Source organism: Rana temporaria, chromosome 1 (genome assembly GCF_905171775.1).
Source record: "Rana temporaria chromosome 1, aRanTem1.1, whole genome shotgun sequence".
NCBI classification, from domain to species: Eukaryota; Metazoa; Chordata; class Amphibia; order Anura; family Ranidae; genus Rana; species Rana temporaria.
Window position 1 is genome coordinate 580,706,844 of NC_053489.1, and position 18,969 is coordinate 580,725,812.

General features: G+C 43.5%; 1 protein-coding gene across 2 annotated transcripts in view; it reads left to right on the plus strand.

Moving 5' to 3' along the window:
- The window catches only part of TEC (tec protein tyrosine kinase), a 151,242-nt gene that overhangs the window by 26,435 nt on the left and 105,838 nt on the right, over window positions 1-18,969 (plus strand). Inside the window, exon 1 of one of the 2 annotated variants that reach the window (XM_040334962.1) lies at window positions 9,814-10,074. The exons of the other annotated variant lie outside the window; for it this stretch is intronic. Coding sequence (XP_040190896.1) covers window positions 10,058-10,074 — 17 coding nt within the window. The 5' untranslated portion in view covers window positions 9,814-10,057. Of the gene's footprint in view, window positions 1-9,813; window positions 10,075-18,969 lie in introns of those variants that run through there. 2 annotated transcript variants of the gene reach the window in all.

Genomic DNA, 18,969 nt, shown 5'->3' on the forward strand with positions numbered 1-18,969 from the left:
AAGATTCTGGGGACTGGGGGAATCATGTGAAATGTAGTCCCTTAAGAGTGGCGGCCCCAGTGTGTCCACAGACACCATGCTAAAGCCCCCCAGCATGCAAGCACTCTGCTGGGGGGGGTTACAAGAGGAAAAAGAATGCTGTGCCAGAGAGAGAGCCACGCTGTACCCGCACCAACCAATGAGCCACGCTGTACCCGCACCAACCAGAGAGCCACGCTGCCACATTGGTACAGATGCTGCAGTTTTTATTCTAGAAATCTGCACCGATGTGGGGTGTTATTGTTGTTGCTACTGACACCAATGCTGGCGATTTTTATTGCGGAAACTGACAGCAAAGCTGGGGATTGTTATTGCAGAAACTGGCACTGATCCTGGGGGTTGTTATTTCCTTGGGGGGGCCTCCATTTTTTATGATATTGTTATTCAAAGTTGCTAGTTGCTCAAACCTTTGCATGCCTGCGCTTTATGTGATAATGACTAAGCCCCTCCCCTTCATGACATTGTCAAAAACAGACCGAGCATGGATGACCTTAAAATGATGCCCCCCCCCTGAAAAAAGTTCAGCGGACGCCCATGGGGGCATGGTTATCATTTGCATAATAATTCACGGGAACATTTGGGGACGTTTCTGGTGTTAATGTTAAACTGGCTGGTGTCCATAAGAAAGCAGGAAAAGCTCAAACATCTCCAGTATGACAAGGCTGATTATTAGGAATTTACTTTTGATTTCCTCATTCCTTCTTATCACAGAAGTGTTCAAATATTACGTATTGTAATGATAATAAGTCACGTATTTGTCTCCTCTGTTACCAGATAGCAGATAGCTCTTTTATAGAACCTGCATTGAAAGTTCTTCATGTACATGTTTTGGAAAAATTAAGAAAATACATTCAGTAAATTTCTGCAGGACATTGACATTGCTGATTTATTGATTCATTGATCATGGTCATAGCTGACATTTCACACAGTAAGCAATCAAAGTCTGGACATTGTACCACTTCCTGAGCCATTTCATTGTATATGAGCCCTGAAAAAGGTAGATCTATGGCCCATTGAAACACGTTGGCTTTGCTTGCACTATGTTTCACTTCACATACGTCACTAGGGCTGGTGTCACCTGGTGCAGTAAAACACCCCCTATCGGGCTGTCTCCTGTCTAGCCTGCCACAGTGCCCTGCAGGACAGACTAGTTTCAGGCAGGCACATGCCCCTGTAAGTGAAGAAGGCATGCCGATTCGTGTGCTGTCACAAATGGGGGTGACACCTTTGCACTTCCTAGTTGATGGTGTCACCCCCCTGTCAGGTGTCACCCGGGGGTGGCCTGCACCCCCATAGCCAAGCTTCTGATCACATGAGGTCCAGACAGAAACTCCAGAAGCCCAACATTTCCCCCAGGGTCCATAAAACACCTTAGCCCAGGGGTGCCCAACCAGTGGCCCGGGGGCCACATGTGGCCCGCGGAGCTCTCTGATGTGGCCCTCCTGCTCTGGGATGGAATAGATTAGAATACTGTTATTAAAGGTAAGTTTATTACTAAAATCACAGTGTATATGTGGGCATATCTTTTCTGCATTGGTTACTGGGTTGCTTTCAAACTGATCCGCAGGTGCAGAGCAGTTTACCTGTGGGTTACCTGTGCTGAGCTATAGGCCCCTTTCACAAGGTCAGTCCGACCCAATTGGACCCTCCATTCACCTCTAAGGAGTAACAGATGTAAATGGACTTGTGTCCGTTTCCAAACGCCTACCTCCAATCCGATCCACAAAAAAAAAAGAAAATAAGTAGAGTGGGCTGCCATCTACCCGCTCCGCTCATTGTGGCCCGACACCAGTTACCAAGTCGCATAAGTGACCCTCGCTCTTCAAAAGGTTGGGCACCACTGCCTTAGCCCATGCCACCTAAAGCATGTAACACGAGGGGTTCTTTCTCACCATCTAGCACAGGACTCATTTTCCTCCATTACCACCCACTCCAGAGCTGACCAGGCTTGTACCAGTAAAGCAAACAAATATCTTCCCCACAGGCATTGACCATACTATTATGCCTCGTTTCCACTGATCGGTTAGATACGGTTCGGTACGCTATTTTGGGTGTTTCCATTATGAAGTGTGCCATAAAACCGAACCGTACCGCACCATTCTGGGTCCTGCTTCAGATGTGGGGCCATAGAAAATTGAACGGTTCGGTTAGGGTGGAGCTACAATACATTCCACTGATTGGTGGACACACTAGGCATTTTTTCGAAGCCATGTATGACCCCTGACGGTCCGACTTGCAGTGGAAACGCTTACCAGAATAGACCAGACCATTCTAACCATTCCAAACTGTACCGACCCGAACCGCTCAGTGAAAACGAGGCATCAGACCATCCCACGGAGCCTCTTTGTTGCAGTAAAACTCTGTTACTTGTTCCAATGAAGCAGAACAGTCCACATTACTGGTAAAGTCACTCCCAAATAACAGTAAATAGCATAATAGTAAAAACATGGGATAGTGGAGCAAGGGTGCTCAAATCAGTGTCCCCTGATGTGACCCACAACCTAAAACCTGGGAAGTGCATGCCTGGGGGTCAGCAACCTGTTGATCGAGATCAGGGCTTGCCAACCCACCATCCTAGAGCACCAGAGTGCAGTGAGCCAGTGGCTGCAGTGGAGGGATCAGGTTGAAGGAAATAAAGCTGGTTTATTCACCCATGGGGGAATCCCTCCCGCTGCACTGTTGTATTTTGATCTCTGCCGCCAACAGTGATTGAACAACAAAAAAAAAACAACAGGCTAGTTGTACTGAAGTTGATCGATCGATTGACTTTAGTACAACCAGTCTGCCCATAGATTGATCAAAATAGGATGATTCCTGCTAAATTGGCCAAATTTATTTCATTTTTGTCCGGCTTTAAAACAGTAATGCCGCGTACACCATCACTTTATGTGGTGAAAAAAAACAACGTTTTTAAAAACGTCACTTTAAATGACCGTGTGTGGGGGAAAACGTCGTTTTATGTCTTGTGAAAAACGACAAAAAAAAATTGAAGCATGCTTCAATTTTATGTGTCGTTTTTCAAAATGTCGTTTTTTACTTCACAGAAATTGACCGTGTGTAGCAAAAAACGACGTTTAAAACGACGTTTTTACACCCGCGCATGCCCAGAAGCTACTTATGAAGCTAGCTTCAATGGAAAAAAGTGGTGAACGTAACCTCGCTTTGCTAGAGCATTGTGAAAAAACGATGGTGTGTAGGCAACTTCGTCTTTGAAAATTGAAGTTTCAAAAACGTCGTTTTTTACGTCACAGAAAATGTCGTTTTTTTTCATCACATAAAGTGATGGTGTGTATGCGGCATTAGGCAAAATCAGCTTCCATAATTCTACCCTGAACAGTTTCATTTTAAGTCAAGACACAAGGCCAGATAAACTAAGATTGGTGGTTGGTAAGGAATGTGAGTCCTCACACATGATATCTTACTTTGGCATACTTATTATGTTGCAACACATACAGATTATTTGGCACATTGTGGAATGTTGAAATATCTTGGGACATTGCCCTCCTGGCTCACTACTGCACACACCTCTATTGCACCAAGTGTGAGACTATTTGTGCAAATGGTCAACCTGGGAGATTTTTGTATTTGCAGATTTCATTTCAAACCAGGTTGTGTACTGGTGTAGAAACTACAAGCTTTGTTACGGTGCCAATTGAGATTTTCCTTAATTCTCTTTACTGAACTGAGTGCATCAGACTTTAAGATTGTTTTCATGTTGTGTTATTTACTTTTGAATCTTACTAGAGCAAGGGTATGCCTAGTTGTTTCTGCTTTTTAATATATTATAAAACCTAAAAAAAATAAGTTGTTAAAAAAAAAACAGCCAGTACAGACAAAAAAAAAAATATGAGGTCTGGTTCACACAAGATGCATGTATTCCAATGGTCCTAGTTCACACCAATGCAGTGCGTTCCAGTGCAGTCAACAAAAGTAGAACATGTTGCATTTTTTCTGTATGGAAACCATCAAAAACACACCACAGCACACATGTCCTCAATTGAGATGAAGAAAGAAAAGAGGAAAAAATGCATTGGACTGCATCAAACAATCATCAGAAATGCATCCGGAATGGAGGAATTGTGGCGTGAACCGGCCCTGACAGCATTACTTTGCTTTTTGACACACTGTACTGCATGTGAGTCAGAGCTGCATTTTTTTTATGTGTTGGGGTACCGCTTAAATCGGATGTGCCACGGGAAAAATATATTAAAAGCCAGCAGCTACAAATACTGCAGCTGCTGACTTTTAATATAAGGACACTTACCTGTCCTGGAGTCCAGCGGTGATCGCAGCAGATGACGAGCCGATCGCTCGTCACCCTGCTGCTCCCCCCTCCATCCTCGGTGAGGGAACCAGGAAGTGAAGCGCTCCGGCTTCACTGCCCGGTTCCCTACGGCGCATGCGCGAGTCGCGCTGCGCCCGCCGATTGGCTCCCGCTGTGTGCTGGGAGCCGAGTGTTCCCAGCATACAACGGGGGACGGACGGGAAGGAAGGAAAAAACCCGTCCTTTGCCCGTATCGTAGGGCCGGAAGTGGGTGCAGATACCTGTCTGTAGACAGGTATCTGCACCCCCCTCCCCCCTGAAAGGTGTCAAATGTGACACCGGAGGGGGGGAGGGTTCCGATCAGCGGGACTCCACTTTAGAGTGGAGATCCGCTTTAAAATGAACTAGCAAATGCAGGCAACATGCATTAAAGTGGAAATTCATCCAAAAGGGGAAGTTCCGCTTGTTTGCATCCTCCCCCGCCGCATTTGGCACTTACCCGAAGTTGATTGAAGAAATGGCTCGTGTGAGGATAGCGCTGGATCCCTGGACAGATAAATGTCCTTAGGCCCCGTACACACCATAGAATCCATCCGCAGATAAATCCCAGCAAATGGGTTTCAGCGGATAGATCCTATGGTGTGTACACGCCAGCGGATCTTTTTCCGCGGATATATCTCCCCTGGGATGGATTCCAGCAGATCGGATATTTGCTGACATGCACAACATATCCATCTGCTGGAGTCCATCCCAACGGATGGATCCGCTGGTCTGTACAGACTCACCGAATCCATCCGTCCGAAGGGATCCCCCGCATGCGTCGTTATGATTAGACGCATGCGTGGAATTCCTTATATGACAGCGTCGCGCACGTCGCCGTGTCATAATCGCGGCGACGGCGCGACACGTCATCGCCAGAGGATTTTGGCGCGGATTTCAATGCGATGGTGTGTACACACCATCGCATGAAAATCCGCCGAAATCCACGAGAGGATTTATCCGCGGAAACGGTCCGCTGGACCGTATTCGCGGATAAATTCTATTGTGTGTATGGGGCCTTATATTAAAAGTCAGCAGCTACAGTAGATGTATTGCAAATGTTTAGATATACATTTTGAAGCTGAAATTTAGTATACAAAAAATGTGGGCATACAATACCCGTATAGTACCTCTCATAATGTACAGTGGGGATCAAAAGTTTGGGCACCCCAGGTATAAATTTGTAATAATGTGCATAACGAAGCCGAGGAAAGATGGAAAAATCTCCAAAAGGCATCAAATTACAGATTAGACATTCTTATAATATGTCAAAAAAAAGTTAGATTTTATTTCCATCATTTACACTTTCAAAATTACAGAAAACAAAAAAATGGCGTCTGCAAAAGTTTGGGCACCCTGCAGAATTTATAGCATGCACTGCCCCCTTTGCAAAGCTGAGACCTGCCAGTGTCATGGATTGTTCTCAATCATCGTCTGGGAATACCAGGTGATGTCAATCTCAAAGGTTTTAAATGCCCAGACTCATCTGACCTTGCCCCAACAATCAGCACCATGGGTTCTTCTAAGCAATTGTCTAGAAAACTGAAACTGAAAATAGTTGACGCTCACAAAGATGGAGAAGGCTATAAGAAGATAGCAAAGCGTTTTCAGATGTCAATATCCTCTGTTCGGAATGTAATTAAGAAATGGCAGTCATCAGGAACAGTGGAAGTTAAAGCAAGATCTGGAAGACCAAGAAAAATATCAGACAGAACAGCTCACAGGATTGTGAAAAAAGCAATTCAAAACCCACGTTTGACTGCACGATCCCTCCAGAAAGATCTGGCAGACACTGGAGTTGTGGTACATTATTCCACTATAAAGAGATACTTGTACAAATATGTTCTTCATGGAAGAGTCATCAGAAGAAAACCTCTTCTACGTCCTCACCACAAAAATCAGCGCTTGAACTTTGCAAATGAACATATAGACAAGCCTGATGCATTTTGGAAACAAGTTCTGTGGACCGATGAGGTTAAAATATAACTTTTTGTCCGGAATGAGCAAAGGTACGTTTAGAGAAGAAAGGGCACAGAATTTAATGAAAATAACCTCTGTCCAACTGTTAAGCATGGGGGTGGATCAATCATGCTTTGGGGTTGTATTGCAGCCAGTGGCACAGGGAACATTTCACAAGTAGAAGGAAAAATGGATTCAATAACATTTCAGCAAATTTTGGATGGTAACTTGATGCCATCTGTGAAAAAGCTGAAGTTAAAGAGAGGATGGCTTCTAAAAAAGGATAATGATCCTAAACGCACCTCAAAATCAACGGGGGATTACATCAAGAGGAGTAAACTGAAGGTTTTGCCATGGCCTTCACAATCTTCTGACCACAACACAATTGAAAAATCTATGGATAGACCTTAAAAGAGCAGTGCGTGACAGACAGCCCAGAAATCTCAAAGAACTGGAAGACTTTTGTAAGGAAGAATGAGCAAAGATACCTCAAACAAGAATTGAAAGACTCTTGACTGGCTACAAAAAGCGTTTACAAGCTGTGATACTTGCCAAAGGGGGCAGTACAAGATATTAACTCTGCAGGGTGCTCAAACTTTTGCAGAGGCCATTTTTTTGTTTTCTGTAATTTTGAAAGTGTAAATGATGGAAATAAATCTAACTTTTTTTGACATATTATAAGAATGTCTAATCTGTAATTTGATGTCTTTTGGAGATTTTTCTATCTTTCCTTGGCTTTGTTATGCACATTAATACAAATTTTTACCTAGGGTGCCCAAACTTTCGATCCCCACTGTATATCCAACATTCTGCTTGCGTCTGGATACTGTAACAATCCATCTCTCAGTGACACCAAACCCCCCCAAAAATGTTTATACCAATATTCATCTTTAAGATGGTGGCATGCATGTCTTATGCTGACCTTTTCCCCAGTGTTAATTTCGTAGACTAAAACGACTAAAACATTTTAGTCGACTAAATGAATACTATTCTAGTCGACTAAAATACTACTAAAACGGAACAATTGAGATGACTAAAATACGACTAAAACTAAAATGGCATTTTAGTCAAAAGACTAAAATGGGACTAAAACTAAAATGCCATTTTTGTCAAGATTTATGCCTCGTACACACACGAGCAGGATTCCCGACAGGAAAAGATCCGTCGGAAATCCTGAGGGGAAAATTGAGAGCCTGCTCTCTACTTTTCCCCCCGTACAGACGATCGGTTTTCCCGATGAGAGCTTTTCCTCAGGAATCCCGACCTTGTGTATGCTCCATCTGAGTTTGTCTGATGGAGCATACACACGGCCGGGTTTTCCGGCGGGAAAAACTCAGTCGGAAATCCCATCGGGAAAAAAGAGAGAAGGTTCTCTTTTTTTTGTCCGACGGTTTTTGGCAGTTTTCCCTTCGGAAAAACTGCGAGGGAGTATACACATGACCGGAATTCCCGGCCAAAAGCTCTCCTCGCAGTTTTCCCATCGGAAAACCTGCTCGTGTGTACGGGGCATTAGACTAAAACTAAATTGAAATATGACTTCAAAATTAACATTGGTCTGTATTGCATGTTCATACCTAACATAAATAAGTAACATAAATAATAACATATTAGATTTTTTACACCAGTAGTATATATAGAGTTTGAAAATTGTAGAGAAATGTTAACTTATGCATTAAATGAATTACACTCATTCGATTTTAGTCGACTAAATTTAGTTTTACTCAACTAAAATGTACTGGAGATTTAGTCGACTAATTACGACTAAAACTAAAACAATTGCAGAAGCTGAAAATGGGACTAAAACTAAAATGCCATTTTGTCCTAAGACTAATGCCGCGTACACACGATCATTTTTCGGCATGAAAAAAAAAACAACGTTGCCCACACACCATCATTTAAAAAAAATTATGAACAAAGCGCGGTGACGTACAACACGTACAACGGCACTCTAAAGGGGAAGTTTTATTCGCCTTTGGGCTTCTTTAGCTGATTCCGTGTTAGTAAAAGACGATTTGCGCTTTTTTTGTCTGTTACAGCGTGATGAATGTGCTTACTCCATTATGATCGGTAGTTTTACCAGAACGAGCGCTCCCATCTCATAACTTGCTTCTGAGCATGCGCGGGTTTAAAACGTCGTTTTAGCCCACACACAATCAATTTTTACTACCCGAAAAACACATTTTTTTAAAACGACGTTAAAAAATGCAGCATGTTAGAATTTTTTTTTTTCGTTTTTCAGAAACTGAAAAACGATGTGCAGCCCACACACGATCATTTTAAATGACGTTTTTAAAAACTAGGTTTTTTAATGCCGAAAAATGATCGTGTGTACGCGGCATTAGTCTTAGGACAAAATGGCATTTTAGTTTTAGTCCCATTTTAAGCTTCTGCAATTGTTTTAGTTTTAGTCGTAATTAGTCGACTAAATCTCCAGTACATTTTAGTTGAGTAAAACTAATTTTAGTCGACTAAAATCGAATGAGTGTAATTTATTTAATGCATAAGTTAACATTTCTCTACAATTTCCAAACTCTATATATACTACTGGTGTAAAAATCTAATATGTTATTATTTATGTTACTTATTTATGTTAGGTATGAACATGCACTACAGACCAGTGTTAATTTTGAAGTCATATTTCAATTTAGTTTTAGTCTAATGCCGTACACACGAACAGGTTTTCCGATGGGAAAACTGCGAGGAGAGCTTTTGGCTGGGAATCCCGGTCATGTGTATGCTCCCTCGCAGTTTTTCCGAAGGGAAAACTGCCAAAAACAGTCGGACAAAAAAAAGAGAACCTGCTCTCTTTTTTCCCGATGGGATTTCCGACTGAATTTTTCCCGTCGGAAAACCCGGCCGTGTGTATGCTCCATCAGACAAACTCAGATGGAGCATACACAAGGTCGGGATTCCTGAGGAAAAGCTCTCATCGGGAAAACCGATCGTCTGTACGGGGGGAAAAGTAGAGAGCAGGCTCTCAATTTTCCCCTCAGGATTTCCGACGGATCTTTTCCTGTCGGGAATCCCACTCGTGTGTACAATGGCATTTTAGTTTTAGTCCCATTTTAGTCTTTTGACTAAAATGCCATTTTAGTTTTAGTCGTATTTTAGTCATCTCAATTGTTCCATTTTAGTAGTATTTTAGTCGACTAGAATAGTATTCATTTAGTCGACTAAAATGTTTTAGTCGTTTTAGTCTACGAAATTAACACTGGGGAAAAGGTCAGCATGAGACTGCATGCCACCATCTTAAAGATGAATATTGGTATAAACATTTTTGGGGGTGTTTGGTGTCACTGAGAGATGGATTGTTACAGTATCCAGACGCAAGCAGAATGTTGGATATACAGTGGGGATCGAAAGTTTGGGCACCCCAGGTAAAAATTTGTATTAATGTGCATAACGAAGCCAAGGAAAGATGGAAAAATCTCCAAAAAACTAAGTCGAAATTTGCTGCCAAAATTAACACTGCTTTTCCCATACTTTGCATAGAGGAAGCAGACTTTAGCATTACTTTTGCTTTAGGTAAATTGAGCCCTATGTACAAAAATGCAGACAATTCCACCTCAACCTGATTTTCCAGTTACTGCAGTTGGCGTGAGCGTTAAGAAAGAATGATATATGTAGGGTCTTTACACACTTCCTTCATCTTGTTTAAAGTGCAAGAATCAAGGAATCAAGAATCAACGCATCGCCGGCGTTTTTCTGTTATGATTCTTCTTTTTATTTGCCATTTGAAAGTTCGTCCTAGTGGAAATGAGCGTCCTAAACAGGTTAGAACCATTATGAATGTGTGGAGAGAAGGGCAGGGACGGGTGTTTCTGATGTCATATCTTAGCTTTACACTGAATTGTATTAGACTATTGTATAGATGAATACTGCAGCTTTTTGTTTTCTTCTTTACCTGGGATCAGATCACATGAAATGCAAGTGGAGATACGAGTTTTCTCCAGTATAGATCTGGGGACGTCGATCTTATTTTCTATAAAACTTCCTAGGTTTTTAGCGTAGTCGTTATCATGGTCTGCTTGCAACTAAATAAACAGTGGAGGTTTTAAAGCTTGAACCTTGTACAAATGTATGTACAGCAAAATGTACTAATATATACTAATTATTACTAATGAATGATGCCTAATAAGCCAAACTTAAGGCTGTTTTACTTTTTACATCAGCTGGTATTAATTGCAATTCGCATTAACAATCTGTAGGTTTCAGGAAGGTTTTTTTTTTAAACCTGATTGACTGATTTAAGTGGACTCAGCCAGCATAAAGGGTTCTTTCTTTATCGTACACCATGGGGCACAGAGCCTCTATTCATTATATAGTGGGTTGTATAGCTCACCAGAGGTGATGGACACTGGCACAACTGATGAAGACAATTTCCCCTCTATATAACCCCTCCTCTAAGGGAAGTACCTCAGTTTTTTTCGCCAGTGTCTAAGGTGTTGGATGCGATTAGGATGTGCTAGAGGAAGCTCTACCAAAGAGGCCCTTGGGGGAAAAAGAGCTACACTTCGGAACCATCCAAGACGCCTAGATAATTATGACGAAATTGGATGGTGTCTGGGTCTCGTGGAAGCAGAGGTGTTGCCTGTAATGTCTATGTTTTGAGGACTGGGCTCTAGGGTCCAGCCCTTTTGCTTTATTAACGCTAAAAGTCCTGCCAGAGTCTTTTACAAGGCCCAGGGGAGAGGTCTCCTTTAAGTAGGAACCCATATCCCTGAGGGTTGGCACACATACTCGCCGTGATGGGTGAAGATTGGTAACCAAACCTGTGGCGGGGATAAGGTAAGCAGGGAAAAAGTCCTATGTTTATATCTTAAGCACTTTTCCTTTTTGAATGGGTGTTTTCTCTTTTCCGCCACTAGAGGGAGTAAACAGTTGAGTCGTTTTCTCTCCATGCTCCAGTACAGTGTCAGCTCCTCTGAGGACAGCACACTTCTCTGCTGCAGAGCTCTGTCAGATAGCAGCCACGTCCCTCCTCACAATAAGGAGGCAGGAGAGCCTTCCCTCCTCTCTAGTCACTGCCATATCCCCCTAGGACACGTGTGCGCATGGGGCCGCGCTTTCTGGTGCACAGCTGTGAGGAGGGGGCAGATCGTGAGCGTGCACGTGTGCGGGCATGCCATTTCACGGCGCTCAGGAGGCAGGAAGTGCTTTTAAAGCCTCACAAGCCTGGAGCTCGCCCCTTGAGGAGGACACAGCAGAGTTTTTGGGCACGTAAGACTCTGTGGTTTGTTTCTTGGCACTCCTAAGAAGACACCTATTCAGCATGAAACTGTGTGATTAGTTGCATACTGTATGTAGATTGCTAAACTAGCACAGGAGTATATGCATTGATTGTACCTCAGCTTTTGCTTGGTAATATGTCTTCCCAGAGGAGAAATTCAGGGACTAAAAAAGACAAAAAAGCATTGCCGACTAAGACAGGAGGCTCTAGCCGTGCCTGCTCGGTACCTACCTCTCAGGTGATATCGGAAGCACCTGTACAGGATGAGCCATTGCCTCCATCAGGAATAGCAGCCTCTCCTATGGTGCCTGTGACTGCATATGTCACTGAAGACACTTTGGCAGCAGCCCTAAACAACTTAGAAGGGAGAATCGCTACAATTATCGCAAAGTCCTCACAAAAAAAACAAAAAGCAAAGCAGATCTTCTTCTGATGTTTTAGATCTCCTTTCAGAAAAATCTGAGGATGATGAGGAGGAGGATGATGTAGCACCGTTAGGGGATAAGAATGAGGAGTCAGATGGATCAGGGATATCAGAGGAACCTTTTTCTGCTTCCCAGGTTCTAAAGTTACAGGTGCAGTGTTATGCAGCTGAAACAGTGCGCTCTACATTCAAGTTACCCTCTTCAGAGTTAACTGAATCCCCTGTCTCCTTCCTGGGTTCATTAAAGTCCCCGCAGGCTGCATGCTCTTTTCCGATGCATTCTTTATTGGAGAATCTGATTTACGCAGACTGGAAACATCCAGTTTAGCGTTTTTCTCATCCTTGGAAATTTGAAGTTCTTTACCCTATGGAGGAGAAGTTTACCAAGAAGTGGAGTCTGCCTTCAGTAGATGCATCTATTTCTTATGTAAATAAGAGCCTAACTTGTCCAATGGACAATGCTCAGGTATTTAAAGATCCTTCTGAAAAGAAATTGGAATCTTTACTAAAATCTTTCTTTCTTTTGGCTGGCGCAGTAACCCAACCTGCTGTGGCAGCAGTTGGTATGTGTCAAGTCCTAAAGAAACAAGTGAAACAGGCTGAAAGATCTGCCCGGTAGCAGACACAATTCTGGGAGAATCTGCCTTAGGCCTTATGTTTCATGGTGGATGCCGTTAGAGATTCTATTCAGCAAGCATCTCGCCTTACGCTCCAGCTGGTGCATATGCGCAGAATTCTTTGGGTAAAGCATTGGTCAGCAGAAGCTCAATGCAGAAAGCTTTTGACCAGTTTCCTCTTCCATGGCAAACGCCTCTTTGGGGATGATCTGGAAAAGTATATCCAAAAGATATCAAGCGATAAGACTACTCTATTGCCGGAGAGTGCCCTTGTTTTAAGAGCTCGCTCTCTCCGGCTCCTGGTGCATCTACTTTTAGGCAGTGTTGACAGCACTTTCAGCCAGGCACAAAGTCTAAAGATCAAGTCCAGGCCCAGAAGAACAGAAAGCAGTGGGGTCATAGAGCTAACAAGCAAAACCCCAAGGCCTCTTTATGAAGAGGCGCCCTCGCTCGGCCGAGTGGGGGGATGGCTTTGGCAGTTTTCAGTGGCATGGCAGACAGAAATCCAGGACAAGTGGGTAGTTTCCGCTGTATTCCTAGGGTACAAGCTGGAATTTCGAGAGATCCCACCTTATTGGTTCCAAAGTTCAAAGCTCTCCAATGCTCCATTAAAAAGAAGATCCTTCTTCAGAGGATTGGATGACTTAATATCTCAAGGGGTAATCATGGAGGTACCCCTAAAGGAGCAAGGATTAGGTTTTTACTCAAACCTCTTTGTGGTTCCAAAACCAAATGGAGACGTCAGACCCATCTTGGATCTACGATCTCTGAATCAGTTTCTGAATATTCGCCATTTCCAAATGGAAACTATTCGATCCGTGGTCGCCACCCTACAAGGCGGAGAATTCTTGGTGTCCATAGACATCAAGGACGCATATTTACATGTGCCTATCCACTCCGCTCACCAGAAGTTCCTAAGGTTCACGGTAGAAGATCGCCACTTCCAGTTTGTGGCTCTGCCCTTTGGTTTGGCAACCGTGCCCAGGGTATTTACAAAGGTTCTGTTGGCAAAGGGCATAGCGGTGATGACCTATCTAGACAATCTACTTGTGATAAATCAGTCAGTGGCAGGATTAGATCATGCGGCACTCGATACAGTAAAATACTTGGAGCATTTAGGATGGATCATAAACCTACAGAAATTCTCTCTACAAGCCCTAAGAAGGGTAGAGTATTTGGGCATGATCATAGATACAGCCCAAAGCACGGTTTTCCTGCCAGAGCCAAAGATCAAGTCTCTAAGAGAATTGATCCATAAGGTCAGGGCAAAGAAGGGACCATCGATTTGCCTCTTCATGAGGCCATTATGGAAGATGGAGGCCTCCTTCGAGGCTGTTCCTTACGCCCAGTTTCATTCGAGACTACTGCAAGGCAGTATTCTAGCTGCCTGGAACAGGAAAAGCCAAGCTCTGGATTTACCTATGCGCCTGTCTCCACAGGTGCGCCAAAGCTTCAGTTGGTGGTTAAAGACTGAGAACTTGCGGAAAGGAAACTCCATCATTCTCCCAGTCACCTGAAAGGTGGTGTCTACGGATGCAAGCCTGTTGGGCTGGGGAGCAGTGTTAGAAGAAGCTTCAGCCCAGGGTATCTGGGCCAAGACTGAAGAGAGCCTGCCCATCAACATACTGGAGATTCCGGCAGTATACTTAGCCCTCAGAACCTGGACACACAGATTACAGGGCCACCCTGTTCAGATTCAATCTGACAATCAATCACCAAGGAGGCACCTGGAGTCGGGATGCTCAGAAGGAGGTGAATTGGATTTTGACATGGGCAGAAGAACATGTTCCTTGTCTAAATCATTCCAGGGGTAGAAAACTGGCAAGAGGACTATCGCCAACAACTGTAACCAGGAGAGTGGTCTCTCCACCCCGATGTCTTTCAGGCAATATGCCAGAGATGGGGGACCCCGGATGTAGATCTGCTAGCTTCCAGGCTCAACAGGAAGTTGGACAACTTTGTGTCCAGGATGAGAGATCCGCTGGCCTACGGAACGGATGCTCTGATAATTCCTTGGAATCAGTTTTCACTGATCTATGCATTCCCCCCGATCCCTCTTTTACAGAGATTACTGTGCAGAATCAATAAGGAGGGAATACCAGTACTCCTAGTGGCCCCAAATTGGCCCAGGAGGTCTTGGTATGCCGAGATCATAAAGATGGCGGTAGGAAAACCTTGCGTGCTTTGACTACGTCATGACCTGCTGTCACAGGGTCCAGTGTTCCACCCTTCCTTACAGAAGCTAAATTTGACGGTCTGGCTACTGAGACCTACATTTTGAAGAAACGAGGGCTCTCGGGTCCAGTTCTTTCTACACTCATTAATGCTAGAGAGCCAGCCTCCAGGCTTATCTACTACAGAGTCTGGAAGGTGTATGTTTCCTGGTGTGAATCCAGAGGGTGGAATCCTCAAAAGGATGCCATAAGAAGGATTCTAGCTTTTTGCAAATTAGAAGTGGATATGAAATTAGCCCTGAGTACCATCAAGGGTCAAATATCGGCTCTATCAGTCTTTTTTCAGAGACCGCTGGCATCTCATTCCCTAGTCCGGGCAGTCATTCAGGGAGTACTGCGGATAACTCCGCCAGTCAAGTCTCCTTTATGTCCCTGGGATTTGAACTTAGTATTGTCAGTCTTGCAAAAGCAACCTTTTGAGCCTATCCGCCATATTCCTTTGATTCTTTTGAGCAGGAAATTGGCCTTTTTGATTGCTATCTCTTCTGCTAGAAGAGTATCAGAGTTAGAGAGCCTTATCTAGTTTGTCACACGGACAAAATTGTACTACGCCCCCATCCTACCTTTGTTTCAAAGGTGGTGTCAGCGTTTCATTTAAATCAAGACATTGTTTTGCCTTCCTTTTTTCCTGATCCGCGGACAGCGGGGGAAAGTTTATTGCACTCTCTAGATGTAGTGAGAGCAGCAAAAGTTTATCTGCAGGCAACTGCTGAGATACGTAAAACAGATATTTTGTTTATTTTGCCAGATGGTCCCAAGAAGGGTCAGGCGGCATCAAAATCCACCATTTCTAGGTGGATTCGACATGTAATTATTCAAGCTTATGGTTTAAGGAACAGGATTCCTCCTTTTTCTCTTAAGGCCCACTCGACCAGGGCAATAAGTGCTTCATGGGCAGTGCATCACCAGGCTTCGATGGCTCAGATCTGTAAAGCTGCAACTTGGTCTTCAGTCCATACATTTACCAAATTCTATCAAATAGATGTGAAAGGACATGAGGATTCCACCTTTGGGGCGTAGTGTGCTGCAGGCAGCAGTATAGGGCTTCTTGTCCGTTAAGCGGCCTGTTTGATCTGTGTCTCCCACCCCTCATTGAGCATTGCTCTGGGACATCCCACTATGTATTGAATAGAAGCTCTGTGTCCCATGGTGTACGATAAAGAAAATAGGATTTTTTCAACAGCTTACCTGTAAAATCCTTTTCTTGGAGTACACCATGGGACTCAGAGATCCCGCTCCTCTTTTTGGGTTACGTATTGCTTTGCTACAAAACTGAGGTACTTCCCTTAGGGGAGGGGTTATATAGAGGGGAACTTGTCTTCATTGGTTGTGCCAGTGTCCAATCACCTCTGGTGAGCTATACAACCCACTATGTAATGAATAGAGGCTCTGTGTCCTGTGGTGTACTCCAAGAAAAGGATTTTACAGGTAAGCTGTTCGAAAAATCCTATTTTTTCTACACTGTTGTTTGGTCTCTGTGTCGTGGTACCAGCTTTGCTGTGATATTTTATTCTGTATATATTAAGAAAAGTCCTAGAGATATCTGTAAGAGGGACTGAATAGCAGCTCTGACATTAACTTGTTACCCCCATGTTCTCTCTGTAATGCCTGCCATACAAGTAACATACTGAAAATCCCCAGGACGACTAATGGCAGTGATGAACTGATGCAAATAAGAAAAAAAAAAAAAACAAGACTGGTGTCAGTGCAGCATAAAAACAGGATTGGTGTCGGCCTAGCAAAATACCCCTAGGATTGGTGTCAGTGCAGCAAAATATTCCAAGAATTTGTGTTAGTGAAGGAAAGTACTCCCAAGATTGGTGCAGTAAAATTCTCCAAGGATTGGTGTCAGTGCTGTCAGAGATATCTTAGAGATATCTGTCAGTAGTGAGGGACTGAACAGCAGCTCTGACGTTTAAACATTGTTACTCACATGTTGTATGTGTAACGCCTGCCATACTTTTTACATACATTTACTGAAAAATCCCCAGGAAGACTAATGTCAGTGATGCAAATAGAGAAAAAAAATAGGATTGGTGTCAGCACAGTAAAATACCTCATGGATTGGTGTCGGCACAGTAAAATACCTCATGGATTGGTGTCGGCACAGTAAAATACCTCATGGATTGGTGTCAGCACCGTAAAATACCTCATGGATTTATGTCGGCACAGTAAAATACCTCATGGATTGGTGTCAGCACAGTAAAATACCTCATGGATTGGTGTCAGCACCGTAAAATACCTCATGGATTTATGTCGGCACAGTAAAATACCTCATGGATTGGTGTCAGCACAGTAAAATACCTCATGGATTGGTGTCGGCACAGTAAAATACCTCATGGATTGGTGTCGGCACAGTAAAATACCTCATGGATTTATGTCGGCACAGTAAAATACCTCATGGATTGGTGTCAGCACAGTAAAATACCTCATGGATTGGTGTCGGCACAGTAAAATACCTCATGGATTGGTGTCAGCACCGTAAAATACCTCATGGATTTGTGTCAGCACAGAAAAATACCTCATGGATTTGTGTCAGCACAGAAAAATACCTCATGGATTTGTGTCAGCACAGAAAAATACCTCATGGATTTGTGTCAGCACAGAAAAATACCTCATGGATTGGTGTCAGCACAGAAAAATACCTCATGGATTGGTTTCAGTACAGTAAAATACCTTATGGATTGGTGTCAGCACAGAAAAATACCCCATGGATTGGTGTCAGCACAGTAAAATACCTCATGGATTGGTGTCAGCACCGTAAAATACCTCATGGATTTGTGTCAGCACAGAAAAATACCTCATGGATTTGTGTCAGCACAGAAAAATACCTCATGGATTTGTGTCAGCACAGAAAAATACCTCATGGATTGGTTTCAGCACAGTAAAATACCTCATGGATTGGTGTCAGCACAGAAAAATACCCCATGGATTGGTGTCAGCACAGTAAAATACCTCATGGATTGGTGTCAGCACAGAAAAATACCTCATGGATTGGTGTCAGCACAGTAAAATACCTCATGGATTGGTGTCAGTACAGTAAAATACCTTATGGATTTGTGTCAGCACAGAAAAATACCTCATGGATTGGTTTCAGCACAGAAAAATACCCCATGGATTGGTGTCAGCACAGTAAAATACCTCATGGATTGGTGTCAGTACAGTAAAGTACCTCATGGATTGGTGTCAGTACAGTAAAATACCTCATGGATTTGTGTCAGCACAGAAAAAAAACTCATTGATTGGTTTCAGCACAGAAAAATACCCCATGGATTGGTGTCAGCACAGTAAAATACCCCATGGATTGGTGTCAGCACAGAAAAATACCCCATGGCTTGGTGTCAGCACAGTAAAATACCCCATTGATTGGTGTCAGCACAGTAAAATACCTTATGGATTGTTACAAGACAGGACGGATCTATGCTTTTATGTTGTTTACACCAATTTTTTCGTGAAAAAAAACACAGACCAGTTTCAGCAGACGTGTTCGGTCATGTGTACGGCCGACCGGACAGGTTTCCAGCGGACATTTGTCCAGCCGACCGTTTTCCAGCGGACAAATGTTTCTTAGCATGCTAAGAAACATGTCCGCTGGAAGCCTGTCCGTCGGACATGTTCGGTCGTCTGTACAGACTCACCGTACATGTCCGATCGGCCGCCATCCCTTGCATGGGATGGAAGCATTGAACTTCCAGGGCGTCCGTGTGTATGAGGCCTTAGGCATCTAGACGTGGCGAAGACAACTTTCTGAAGTTCAAACCGAGCATCAGAATGGGGAAGAAAGGGGATTTAGGTGATTTTGAACGTGGTATGGTTGTTGGTGCCAGACTGAGTACCAGTCTGAGTATTTCAAAAACTGCTGATCTACTACTGTGATTTTCACGTGCAACCATCTCTAGGGTTTACGGAGAATGGTCCGAAAAAGAGAAAGTATCCAGTAAGTGGCTGTTATGTGGACAAAAATGCCTTGTTGATGTCAGAGGTCAGAGAAGAATGGGCAGACTGGTTCTAGATGATAGAAAGACAACAGTAACTTAAATAACAACTTGTTACAACCAAGGTATGCAGAATACCATCTCTGAAAGTACAACACCTCAAACCTTGAAGCAGATGGGCTACAGCAGCAGAAGAACCCACCTAGTACCACTCGGCTAAGAATTGAG